The sequence below is a fragment of the Acomys russatus genome, chromosome 17, assembly GCF_903995435.1.
Source record: "Acomys russatus chromosome 17, mAcoRus1.1, whole genome shotgun sequence".
Classification (NCBI taxonomy): Eukaryota; Metazoa; Chordata; class Mammalia; order Rodentia; family Muridae; genus Acomys; species Acomys russatus.
In genome coordinates, this window is record NC_067153.1 from 60,605,519 (window position 1) to 60,618,616 (window position 13,098).

The 13,098-nt window shown below is 56.8% G+C and overlaps 1 protein-coding gene across 2 annotated transcripts; it reads left to right on the forward strand.

Annotated features, from left to right (window-relative positions):
- The first annotated feature begins 1,675 nt into the window (after nt 1–1,675).
- Nucleotides 1,676–12,845, forward strand: Cacnb3 (calcium voltage-gated channel auxiliary subunit beta 3). Of its 2 annotated transcripts, none has more exons than XM_051160302.1 (13): nt 1,676–1,840; nt 8,583–8,705; nt 8,848–8,970; nt 9,377–9,492; nt 9,722–9,786; nt 9,973–9,992; nt 10,186–10,266; nt 10,418–10,476; nt 10,619–10,728; nt 10,972–11,123; nt 11,339–11,434; nt 11,537–11,686; nt 12,312–12,845. In XM_051160302.1, exons 1-13 carry the CDS (start codon nt 1,799–1,801, stop codon nt 12,624–12,626), a joined length of 1,452 nt encoding a protein of 483 aa, XP_051016259.1. In that variant the 5' UTR covers nt 1,676–1,798; the 3' UTR covers nt 12,627–12,845. The 2 variants fall into 2 exon arrangements, with proteins under 2 accessions (XP_051016259.1, XP_051016258.1); XM_051160301.1 differs by lacking the exon at nt 1,676–1,840 and adding an exon at nt 4,250–4,416.
- The last annotated feature ends 253 nt before the right edge of the window (nt 12,846–13,098 follow it).

The following is a 13,098-nucleotide window of genomic DNA, read 5'->3' on the forward strand; positions in this document are numbered from 1 at the left end:
AGGAACAGACCGCAGAGGAAGACGCAAATGCCCTCCCCAGGCACCTTCCAGGTTAAAGCTAGCCCAAGAAGAACCAGGAATGGAGCGTTGGGAGAATGGATGCTTTTCCACCTTAGCTCTCGTTGGATTGGGACCAGTGGAGAGTCTGCTGAGCAGAGAGAGAGAAACAGTCCCTGAAAATCTTCAGGGAATAGGAAAGGGGGAGGGGAGGGATCCCGAGCCCCCTCCGCCCCCGAGAAAGTGAGTTTGAAGGAGGGCCGAGAAAAAGAGTTTTTCAGTTGGAAAACCCTGAAGTGTGAAGCTGGAGACTCACCCAGGTCATTAGGTCTCTCAGTGCTGTCTCCGGAAGGGGGTCTGCACCCCTGCCAGGCCCAGGCGAAGAAGACACTGTCTTAAGAACAGGGAAGGGTCCGGTATGGCCGCACCAATGAGAGGCTGGTCCGCTTAGAAGGGTGTAGGAAGCGAGAGCCGACTGGGGTTACACCCTCGCTCCCCCCCTCCCACGCCAGAACTTGGGCTTGTCCGCTTTGACGTGCCCGCCAGAGGGGACAAGAAGGGGTACTGACCCGAGAAGCGGTCCAGCCACTTTGTGCTCTCTGCCGCCCAGACTGAGCTGGGATGCTGCCCAGTTTGCCTGGGCTCCCCCTGAGACCAGGATGGAGGTAAGAGCGGACTGGGGCTGCGGAGGGGGCTAGAGTGTCTCAAAAGAACTCCCACAGGGATGGGAACAGAGTGCGGCCTGGGGTTTCCTCCTGGGGGCGGGGGTCTGGAGATGGAACTGCGGCTCCTGGTGAAGGGTTTTAAGGTTTCAGCAGGGTCTAGATCCAAGGCAGCGCCCTCCCCGGCAGCGCCTCCTGCTGGCAGGAGACAGCACGTGCGGCGGGTGCCACCACCTGGAGAGCGGGTGTGGACACCCACCCGGCCATCGAATCTAGGGGGCGCTACGGCGGGTAGGGAAGCAGCCGCCTCACCTCGCCCTGACCTTCCCTTTGGCGGATCTGAGACCTGCGGCACCCTAACTGACACAGGAGGCGTCCCTGCTGGGCTGTCTCCCAAAGGATTCTGCAGAGGCCAGAGAGCCAGGACCTAGGCAGGGTGAATGGACACGGCTTCCCCAGAACTCAGAGGGGCGTCTTGAGGCTTGGGCAAGCAGCGGACTGAACGCCGGCGCTCTTCCTTCTCGGTCTGTTACCCGGCTGGGTTAGGGACGCGCAGTAGGGCCTTTCTTGCTGGGGCGCTAGGGGTGGGGCCTTAGCTGCACCGAGCTGGGGCCTGCAGGGAGCCGAACCAAGCCTCCCCCCGTAAAGCCTGGGTGCCGCGCCTGTCGTCTTTGAACCTTTCCTGCCCTCTGCCTGCGGTGGCAGAACTCCAGAGACCCCGTCTTTTCTGGAGAGACCTGGGGGAGGGGGAGGGGAAGACTGATAGGGAAAGAGGGGTGAGGATGGAAGGAATAGTGGGAGACACCAGAACTGGGGAACTGGGAACTGGGGTGGGTAGAGAGGAAAGACTGACGTGGGGGAGAGAACGGACTGAAAGGCGAGGGAGGGAGTGCGAGAGAGGTTGAAGAAGGAGGCTAGAAGTGGGGGGGGGGGGCGACGGGCGGGAGGAAGGAGGAGGGAAAGGGGTGGAACCAGGAGCGAGGAGAGAGAGAGAGAGAGAGAGCGGGCGGCTGGAGCTGGGCGGGCGTGGGGCGAGGCCAGGCGTGCAGGCTGGAGCAGTGTGCAGAGCCGCGGCTGGGTCCTGCTCCCGCCTCGGAGCCCCTGGCCCGGGGGAGGGAGAGAGGCCGCTAACCCGGTCTATGTCTTTTTCTGACTCCAGTGCAACCTTCCTGCTGAACGAGGTAACCGCTGGGGGGGGCCCTCCCCAGAGAGGTGGGAGGAAAGCTCTGGTTTTTTGGGAGGGAAGACAGGAGGCAAGCCCTCTAGGTAGAGAGGAAGAGAAGGCTGCAGGGACTGGCAGCTTCTTCAAAATGTGCAGAGGGTCTGACTGGGGGGGGTGGGTGGGAGGGAGAGCCGTGCCAAGCTCCCTCGTTGACTCTCACAGAGTTCCCGGGGGGGGGGGGCAACTAATAGCTGGAATGCTAGGGGCCTCAACCTGGAGTAGAGCTCCCAGTTCCTGCCTCAGTTTCCCTCCTTAGTGCCCAGCTTCCTGGCACACTTAAAGAGTTTCCAGTTCCCAAACCTGGTCATATAGGCTTTCCTCCGTGATCCTGCCTCCATAGCTTGATTAGCAGAGCTGGAATAGGCAGGTGTGGCTGTAAGTGAGAAACCAAGTGGGCACTGGGTAGCAGCAACTCTCAGAAGGTAGAGGAGGAGGAAAGAGCAAGTGCCCACAGGACCCAGGGGATGCCTGTAGGTATGAGGAACTTGAACCCATCCCCTGGGGAGGTGGTTGGCATGGCAACGAATTTCTCAGAGGCGGACTTAGACACCATTGTCCCAGCTGGGGATGAAGACAACAAAGTGTGAGGAAGGAGTGTTGCTGATAGCAAATCCACTGCTCCCTCCAGTCCAGGGACCTCCTGTGGGTGGAGAGTCCCAAAATGAGAGCCCAGAGGAAGAGATTTCGGATGGGGACCCTCCTCCAGGGGAGAGGACAAGGCAGTGCTTGGGAACATAGACTGTATCTGGTCCCTAAACACACAGGACCCACCCCAGCCGTGAAAGCTATCTCTCCCAACCACAAGGACCCCAATTCTTCAATCAGAAGGAGACAGACTAGCGTGTCATGAGACCCACCCCCTTTTTTTTTCTTGCCAAAGCAACAGGAAGATGAGGCAAAGGCGAGAAGCCAGCTGGCTTGGGTGGTCTTCCTCTCTCCCACACACACTACCTTCTATAGATCTCATTAACCCTTTCAACTTGTGGGTCTTTCTGATGTGGGACCCCCCAGCCCAGGAAGGGAATGGGGTGGGCTGAGTCCTGGGACTTACCCTTCCAGGGTTTGGGGGAACTAAGAGTGGCAAGGGGCTGAATTGGGAAGGCAAGACACCAGGTGCGGCTGATGTCTGTCTCACAATTCTCTTGGGGTGCCCAGGCAGGTGGGCAAAATTCAAAAGGAAAATTTTGATCAGGGGATGAAAAAAAAAAAAAAAGAGGGCGCTTAAATGAGAGGAGGTTTTGGAAGATCTCATCCACGATAAGAACTCTGCCCTTTCCTCGGCAATCCTTTAAAGGGGGCTGCGTGGTGCGAGGTGGCTAGAACCAGCATCCTGCCCACCGTATTTCTGGCCTTTTGCAAAGCGCGAGCCTTGCCCTTTTTTCTTCCCACCTTCCGCTCCACCCACAGCCATCCCCTTGCTTCCCAGTTCTCTGGCTTCACCTCTCCCTCTAGGCTCACCTGGAACAGCCGCTTTCTGCCCCAGTTCCCACGGATGCCTTGGCAACGTCTGGCACAATCCTTGTTGGCAGGGAAGTGAGGGATAGACTCTGCATCCTGACTTAACTTGGGTTTAAATCTGTCGGTGCAACAGGTGTAGGGAGGCCTAGGCAGAGTCCCCAGTCCCCGAACTTCCCCCTTTCTCAAGGGTCGGCCCTCTGCTGCAGCCCAGAGAGAGGACTGGGCACCTGTTGGGGCAGGAGCTGCTTTCATGGCAGGGGTCTAGCATCTCCAAACCACCCCTCCTTGGTACCACTGCGGGGTTTGCTTTGGGAGTCTCCTGGGCTTTCAGGGAGCAGACAATGAATGCCCTATCACCTGAGACCTCTTGCCCGTCCCTCTCTAGATCTCCATTTTTCCTGTCTTCCCCGTCCTCCCTGCTTCCAGCCCTCCTCTCTCTCCAGCCAGCATCCCCGCCGCCCGCACCCTCTGGATTCTCCGCTGGGGTCGCGTCCGGTAGCGGCGTCTCGCCCCTTCCCCTCCCCCTCGCCAGCCCTTTGTTTCCCGGCGGAGCAGTTCCTGGGTTGCGAGAGTCCCTGTCTCCGCATCTCTCCTCGCCCCGCCTCCTCCCCGCCGGGATCCGCCCCGCCTGCAGCTTCTCCGCCCTTCTTCCCTGCCGCCACGGCCCCAGAGGTGCCGGGGACCCACCTTCCCGGCACGCGTGCGTCCGGTTCCGCGGCCCCGGCGCTCCCGCCACCCGCGTCTTCCCGGGAGGGGGGTCAGGTGGGCGGGCACTATTGTTGTGGGGAGCTGGCGGCAGATTCCTCAGCCGCGCTGGCGCGCTCGGGGTGGGACCGACAGGGCTGGGGGGTGGGGAGGGGAGCGGTGATCTGAGCTGCGAGCAGCTGGTCTTCGCGGCTCGCTCCTTCCTTCGCGCTCGCCGCCGCCGCTGCCCGCAGGGCTGCGCGGCTCGGTGGCATCTCGGGCGCGGCCCGCCGTCCTCGCCCCCGGCGCCGCTCGCTTTCCCCCCCCTCACACACTCCGGACTCCCCCATGTATGACGACTCCTACGTGCCCGGGTTTGAGGACTCGGAGGCGGTGAGTGCCCACGGGGGAGGGTGGGGGCGGGGGAGTTGGGATGACACCTCTCTCTCTCTCTCTCTCTCTCTCTCTCTCTCTCTCTCTCTCTCTCTCTCTCTCTCTCTCTCTCGTCAACCCTTCCCCCAGTTCAGGACTTTGAAAAACGTCTTGGCATCGGGGCAGGGCGCGTAAGTGGGGGGGAGGTGGCTCTCTAGGAAAGGGGGGAGGTAGGTTCTAGGTCTCCCAGGTGTGTACACAGAGGGACTCTGTAGGGGGAAGGCTCGAGCAGGTGGCCCCAAAGCTCAGGACGGACCTAGGGGCCGAGGAAGGAAGGACAGAAGGCCCTGACACCGAGGTTTTAGAGGCAACATGCAACGTCTGGAGTTCTAAATTCTGGGTTTATGGGGTCTGGACACAACAGGAAAAGATGAGCTCCCGAGGAGACACTCCGGCCCTGTGTCTGAAGTAAATGACAAATTAGGGAGCCCGAAGAACGTTAGAGAGTCGAGTACCAGCCTCTGCAGACAGGAATTCTAGAACTTGAGGGTTCCTCTTCCCCTTTGCCCATCGTCCCTCCGCTCGGCCTTGCCGCCTCATTCTTGCCTATAGCCAGCCCAGCTTCTTCGAAAGGCCGCCGACCACATGGGTGGGCCATCGGACCGAGTTCAGTCCAGGCCCCTGCTGAGGTCTCCTCTGTGCTCCTGCTCAGCTTGGAGGGCCTGGGGGTGAGACAAGGGGAGCTCAGGGCATGGAGATGGAAAGGAAGCTCTTTGCTCAGAGAACCAGGCAACCAATAAATATTTAATTCTCCTCTTTGCTTTTATCTCCTGACCCACTGAGACAAATCAGCTCATTAGGCAGTGATTCCCGGAGCTCAGAGAGCAGAGAGACCGCCTGGAAAGATGGGACAGGAGTGGGGGATAAGCTTTGGAGCCCCTCGGAGCTGCCAGTCTTCCCCCCCACCCACACATCCCCCCACGAAGGCCTTCTTGGGAAAGCGCTACTAACAGTAGCTTGAAAGGGTCCCCTGATAGGATTAAGTCGTCTTCTTTCTTAGGCCCAGGATAGTAGTGAGGCTCAGAACAGGCATATGTCAGTCGATTCTGGGACCAGGCTCCTTCCAGACCCAAATTTTCCACAGGACTCTGGGGCTAATTACATTGCAGAGGAGAAAAGATAGAGGATTCTCAAGGCTCTGGTGGGCACCTCTTTCTGACAGTTGAAGAGACAGCTGGTGTAGCCCAGGGAGCCAGGATGAGCTTGAAAAGAGACCTTTCTGTGAAACTGCAGGGCCTAAGGGGCTCCTTTCTCATCCCTGGTGAGAAGCTAGGGCTGTTGCAAAGAGACTGGCACGTGGTTGTTATTTGAGGGCAGCCTGCTGACCCATTGCTCCTTCCTGACCCTCTCTGGTTCTGGGATCTGCCGCCCCCCCCCCCCCCCCCCCGCAGCTCCTTGCTCTCCCTGAGGCCCCCTCTGAAGCCGTAGGAGGAAGATCAGGCTCTAAATAAATCCACTGGGCTCATCTCTCCCTCCTTTCCTCCTTCCCCCGTGCCAGGCAAGAGGAGCTGCAGCCTGCCCACACACTCACCAGGCAAGGGGGGCACCACTAGGGCACTGCGCCAACTCCAGCAGCTCCAGAGACTCTGGCTGTTTGGACATAATGGGGTGGAGAAATAGGACCCTAATATCTATTTGGTGTCCCTACCTTCCCAAGTGATAGCAGACCGCTTCAGGCACCACCTGAGGTCTCAGAGAATAATGCATAAAAGTGGCTTCTGTTCTGACCACAACTCATTCATTAAAGGATTTAGGGAGAGACCTGTCATTATCTGGGGTCAAGAGGTCATCTAGCCTAGATACCCCAGATGAAATCAGGGGAGGACTAAATTAGCCTGAGAGCTTGGGCCTGAAGAGGTCAAAGCTACACTTTCCTAACACCTGCTGGGTATTGAGGAAACAGCTGCCGCACAAGCATACGCAGTGGGTGGTCATCCTCCATTGCCTCCAGCCTTTCCCACCTGCTGGTCTCTATTAGGGCGGGGGAGCCACACCCCACAGCTAGTCTTCCTGGGAGTGAGGTCCCTCACACCTGGTCAAGGTTTTTTCAGTGGCTCAGCTTTGTTCTGCCTTGGCTGGAGATGGGGACAGGGTGGGGGGAGAGTGGGGGGTGCTCAGTAGACACTCTCTACTTCTGCAAAAGCAAAAAGCCTCCTCACCCTTGTGCTGCCTGGAGCCCTTGGGTTTACAACAGACAGAATCTTCAGCTCAGATCCCAGGGCCGCCAGACACCAGAGCTGACCAGCTCTCTTGCACAGGCAGGGCTGCCCCCCTCCCCAGACTTGGTTGACAGCGGACGTGTGAGTTTGCCTTCGCCAAAAAGTCAGCCTTGTGGGCTGTCACAGCCAGGGCGTTTGAGGGACCGTTCCGCAACCTTTCCTTACATTCTTTTAACTATCCACTTAGCTTTTCTGTGCCTCCCGGCATCTCAAAACGGAGGGAAGACTTCCTCCAGGCTCCTGCACGTTAGAAGGAGAAACTGAGTCGGAAAAGATTGTCTTTTCCCTAACCCAGTTATCTTAACTCTCAGCTGCTTGTCTCAAAGCTGAACCTCCCTTGTTTGTTCCGTGTCTTCCTCATGGCCCTGAAGGGGAACTCTGCAACCCTGCGATGGGCAGGCCTCAATGACAGTCCTCATTCACCTTACAAAGGTGCCCCATCCCCAGAGTCCTGTATCTCAGCTGGGTTGCTTGGCACCAGCATAGCCTCCCTCCAGGCCCTGATCTCCCTTGGGCCCAGGGAAAGGATAAACGCACTACAGGCCAGGTGGGAGGTGGAATGGCCTCACCTGTACCCAGGGAGATACTTTGTATTGCTCTCGCATTCTCTTGACTTCTTGTTGCTTACCCCTGGCCAGTCTCCTGTCCCAGCAGAGGGTAGGGGGAGCAAAAAGAAAGATAGCTTCCAGGAGTCTGCAGCTTTGGGTCCAGTATTCACACCTCAAGGCAAATGTTTGTCCATTTAAAAGCTTCCAAAACCTTATTAAGAGTCTGCTGTGTAGTGAGGTGTGGTGGCACATGCCTTTGATTCTGATCACTGTGAGTTTGAGGCCAACCTGATCTACAGGACAGGACAGCTGAGGCTACAGAGAAAAACCCTGCTGCGGGGGCACATCAGCACCTGGGAGGCAGAGGCAAGCAAATATCTGTGAGTTTGGTCTATGTAAAAAAAGTTCTAGGCTAGCCTGTGCTATATAGTGACCCTGACTCAAATAAGAACAACAAAAATCTTAGAGTTTTAGTCAAATGGCTATATCCTGACAGGACCAACCAGCATCTCTCTTATTGATTGATTGTGTGTGTGGGTGTGGGGGGGGGGGTTTGGTTTTCAAGACAGAGTTCTCTGTGTAGCCCTTGTCATCCTGGAACTCACGCTGCAGACCAGGGGTCACCACTACCCTGGCACTCTGTCTCTGTATGAGTGTGTGAGTGTGTGTGTGTGTGTGTGTGTGTGTGTGTGTAATAACATGCCACTGTGTGTATATAGATCAAAGGACAACTTTCAGACATGGGTTCTCTGCTTCTACTGCTGGTTCCATGGTTTGACTTCATGTTCACGTATGAACAGCAAATGCTGTAACCTGCTGAGCAAGCTCACCATCCCCTCCCCCACCCTGTCCTGACTTTTTTTTTTTTTTTAAGGGAGGTTTTCCTGTAGCCCAGGATGGCCTTTAACTCTCTAGCTGCCACTGAACTTGACCTCCTGCCCCTCTACTTCCCAAATGCTGGAACTATAGGTGTGCCCCACCATGCCCAGCTCTAACTAGCATCCCTTGTACATTTCCCCTCCCCCGGCAGCCCCCCCTTACCCTCGGCACCCCAGACAGGGTTTCTCTGCATAGCCTTGGCTGTCCTGGGCTGGCTTTGTAGACAAGTCCACAAAGATCCGCCTGCCTCTGCCTCCTGGAGTGCTAGAATTACAGGCCTGCTTCAGGCTACCATAGATAAGACTGGACTAAACACCATCTTGGACACATCATCAGAGGACATGGTAGAGGGAGAAAAGAGAGAAAAAAAGTGAAGGTTCTTTTCAGAGCTCTGGTATTAGTAGGCGTGGGGCACAGGGACCCTGATCAGGGTTAGGAGGGCACCTCCATAGTCCCTTCTACCCACACTCTCCCACCCCAGGGTTCAGCCGACTCCTACACCAGCCGCCCCTCTCTGGACTCTGACGTCTCGCTGGAGGAGGACCGAGAGAGCGCCCGGCGAGAAGTGGAGAGTCAGGCTCAGCAGCAGCTGGAGAGAGCCAAGGTATCCCTGCCGGCAGGAGGCCAGGCTGGGCGCAAACGCAAACTTATCCAGGGGTCCCTAGGGTGTACTGTGGAAGAGTGTGTGTGGCGGGCCTCTTCCTCCTCCCCCCCCCTCTCATTGCCATGGTGATCAAATTCTCCAGCACAAACCTGTGGCATTTGCTGTGAGGACCAATGTCAGCTACTGTGGGGTTCTGGATGAGGAGTGCCCGGTCCAGGGCTCTGGAGTCAACTTTGAGGCCAAAGATTTTCTGCACATTAAAGAGGTAATCAACCTTGTTCTCCCTGGAAGCCTGATCTAGCACTTGATTTCTGTTAGCTGTCCCAATGCCTTGTCAGTTCTCTATCTAAAATAAGTCCCCAAGTCATCCCGTTTCATCTGTGTGCACACCTGTATACCACCACCCCACTTCATACAGAGACCTGATTCCAACGGTCCCCACCATTCTCAGACCTGGCTTGGTCCTCAATTCTATCTTAAGTGGGAGCTTAGAGTAACTAATGAGTGGTCTTCTGCCATGGATGTGGCCTGAAACAGCCTCCCTGTCCTGTGATGCCACCACACACTCCTTGGCCCTTCCTCACGCCAGCTTCCCAGAGGACTCCCTGGCTCTGAAGTCTGGGAAGCGCTGCCTCTCACAGCTCCTCCCTGCTCTGGCTCCCTTCCTCCAGAAATACAGCAATGACTGGTGGATCGGGAGGCTAGTGAAAGAGGGCGGAGACATCGCCTTCATCCCCAGCCCCCAACGCCTGGAAAGCATCCGGCTCAAACAGGAACAGAAGGCCAGGTGAGAACAGTGCTGAGACCCAGGAAACCATACACACACACACACACACACACACACACACACACACACACACACACACACACACACACGCCCGAGCCACAGAACACAGTACACGTTATTTACACCACACAGGCACACACACACATGCTCAGCTGTCATAAAAGTAGTTTTGTAAAACATTAATGTATAGAACTGTATAGATGTATTACCATCCCCCACTTTCTTTCAGGAGATCTGGGAACCCTTCCAGCTTGAGTGACATTGGCAACCGCCGCTCTCCTCCTCCATCTCTAGGTAGCCTCCCACCAGCTTACCCACCTTGGGTAGATGGGCAGATAAGGCACAGTGGAAGGGCACCAACCCAGTGAACTTTCTGGAAAGGGGCTGGTGGAGGGGTCAGAACAGCAGGGAGAGCCGGTTATCTCCCCAGGGCCTTTTCCCTCCACCAACTTTAATCTTTTATTTCCTTTCCCAAAAAAGCCAAGCAGAAGCAGAAGCAGGTGAGTCAGAAAGGGACCTGGGTAAGGGCGGTCGTGGACTGTGGCTCTGGGGACCCTCCTGGTCAGTCACTACTGACATCTACAAGAACAGAGGGGAGGGCGCCCAGAACTCTTGACTCTGGCCCCCAGAGCACGCAGGCAGAAAGTGGGCATCAGGACCAGGATTTTGTCTGACCTGCTGGCCATTCGACAGGCAGAGCATGTTCCTCCATACGATGTGGTGCCCTCCATGCGGCCTGTGGTGCTGGTGGGACCCTCTCTGAAAGGCTATGAGGTGAGGAAATTCTCAACCCAGGTCACCCCTACAGTAGCTGCCACAGGGAAAGGAGGGCGGGAGATGTCTGTGTGGAGGGTTTTGAACTCTTACTTTGGGACACTGCCTCTCTCAGGGGAACCCTCTCTCATTGCCACACCCTCTCCTTCAGGTCACAGACATGATGCAGAAGGCTCTCTTCGACTTCCTTAAACACAGGTTTGATGGCAGGTAAGCTGCCCTGGCCTGGAATGGAATGTCCAGGAAGAAAACTTTTTCCTCATGCCCAGAGCTAGTCTCCTGTCAAGGAGGATTAAGAGAGCTGGGTAAGGAAGGCCTTGGCTTAGAAGGCAGCTGTGACTCTCCACACCAGGATCTCCATCACTCGTGTCACAGCTGACCTCTCACTGGCAAAGCGGTCTGTGCTCAACAACCCTGGCAAGAGGACCATCATCGAGCGGTCCTCCGCCCGCTCCAGCATTGGTGAGGACTTTTGCCTTCCTGGTTCTCTGCCTGCTTGATGTTAGTGAGAACCTCCTCCCTCCTTTCCCCAACTCCTCGTCTCTCTGCCCATGCCCCCGCCACCTGCCCCAAGTTCTGCCCTCCTCACTTGCCGAGTCCACTGCCTGCCCAGGCTTGCAGGTCCTTCCTGTCCACCATAGCAGCTCTCAGAGGCCGGAAGTGAGCCGTGGCCAGAGCCCCTGGTGAGCTGCCCCCCTTCCTTAGCTGAAGTACAGAGTGAAATTGAGCGCATATTCGAGCTGGCCAAATCCCTGCAGCTAGTGGTGTTGGACGCCGATACCATCAACCACCCGGCACAGCTTGCCAAGACCTCGCTGGCCCCCATCATCGTCTTTGTCAAAGTCTCCTCACCGAAGGTAAGTGGGCTGGGGTGACTGGGGTCCCACAGAAGACGACTCCTAGAAGATAGTGCCCCTCTGCTTGGGCCTTGCCTGGAGTGACTGTTTCATCTTCCTGCTGTCCCTTAACACCACTTGGAGTCACCTTCATCAGACCCTTTCTAATGCCACATTGCAAGTTGGGAATAAGCCTGGTCCAAGAGACTCCGCCCATCTCTGCCCTTCTATTTCAGGTACTCCAGCGGCTCATCCGCTCCAGGGGGAAGTCACAGATGAAACACCTGACCGTACAAATGATGGCATATGATAAGCTAGTTCAGTGCCCACCAGTAAGTGCTTGGGTCAAGCCGCAATCACACCTTGCAGGACGAGTAAAGCTGTAGCGTTGCTGTGGAGACGCCGACCTCCCTGTGTCCTCTCTCTCTCTCCAGGAATCATTTGATGTGATCCTGGATGAGAACCAGTTGGAGGACGCCTGCGAGCACCTGGCTGAATACTTAGAGGTTTACTGGCGAGCTACCCACCATCCGGCACCTGGCCCTGGACTTCTGGGTCCTCCTAGTGCCATCCCTGGACTTCAGGTAACCACTTCCAGTGGGCACAGATGTGCAGGCTTGCACAGTCAGAGCAAAGTCCCGTCCTGGCCAAAGGGTCACCCTTCCTCTGCACGCGAAGCCAAGGGCTGTGGAACTGTTGGCTCTGCTTGCTCTGCAGACCCCAGAGCGCACAGGTCAAGGGACTTTCTGGTTGGAGAGCATGGGCCTTCTAGGGCCCAAGGAAACACTGTCTCTACCCCATTCTTCCAGTCACTTTTTAAGAGAGAGCCTGAATTTGCAGGAGCCCAAACTCCAAGCTTTTCTGTATCTGGCCTGGAAGAATATTTTTATTTTATTTTTGAGACAGGGTTTCTCTGTGTAGTCTTGGCTGTCCTGGACTCCCTTTGTAGATCAGGCTGGCCTCGAACTCACAGCGAACCGCCTGCCTCTGCCTCTGCCTCTGCCTCTGCCTCTGCCTCCTGAGTGCTGGGATTAAAGGCGTGCGCCACCATGCCCGGCTTCCTTGCACTACTTTAAAACAAAACAAAACAAACAAACACTCTACGGATTGATAACAGAGGAAGAGGAATCCCACCTCCCTGCCAGAGTCCTAGGAGGAGCGAAGGCCTGGTTTCCCTTACCTTACTTGGAGCTATTCTTTGGCCCCCAGAGCCAGCAGCTGCTAGGGGAGCGAGGTGAGGAGCATTCACCCCTGGAGCGAGACAGCTTGATGCCCTCCGATGAGGCCAGCGAGAGCTCCCGCCAGGCCTGGACGGGATCTTCACAGCGCAGCTCCCGCCATCTGGAGGAGGACTATGCAGATGCCTACCAAGACCTGTACCAGCCTCACCGACAGCACACCTCGGGGCTGCCCAGCACTAACGGGCACGACCCCCAAGACCGGCTCCTAGCCCAGGACTCGGAGCACGACCACAATGACCGGAACTGGCAGCGTAACCGGCCTTGGCCTAAGGACAGCTACTGACCACCTCCTGCCCTACCCTGGCAGGCACAGGCACAGCGGCTGGGGTGCCTACCTCTGGCCGGTTGGAGTTAGACTGGCATTAGGCTGCCACTAGGTTCAGCTCCCACAACCCTCTGCCCGGCCCCAGGTCCAGGGCTGACGGTGGTCCCAAGGTTCTGGGAGAAGCAAGGGGCCCCCTCACCTCCTGGGCACAGTGACCCCAATAGGTTCTGATCCCTGGCACCTTCCTCACCTGCACAAGCTGCCGCCCCAGTGGGCAATGATCTCAGGCCAGGCTCCCTTAGGAGGGGACTTCCAACCAGAATGGATGCTCCTCTAAATAGCTAGAGGGCGGGAGTGGGTAACACAGCATATGAGGAAGAAAACACTGTCTCTGAGCAGGCGTAGTCCTAAGCAAAGGGCCTCCACTCACCTCACTGCCACACATCAGGAATGAAACACAGCTCAACATGGCGGCTCGGCATGGGTGTCC

What these genes read in the sequence shown, in the direction of transcription:
- Cacnb3 (XM_051160301.1), top strand. Translation starts at nt 4,372, where the DNA reads ATGTATGACGACTCCTACGTGCCCGGGTTTGAGGACTCGGAGGCG. An exon ending in AAACAGGAACAGAAGGCCAG is followed by an intron (nt 9,493 to 9,721) that starts GTGAGAACAGTG and finishes ACTTTCTTTCAG; the next exon opens with GAGATCTGGGAACCCTTCCA. An exon ending in CCAAGCAGAAGCAGAAGCAG is followed by an intron (nt 9,993 to 10,185) that starts GTGAGTCAGAAA and finishes GCCATTCGACAG; the next exon opens with GCAGAGCATGTTCCTCCATA.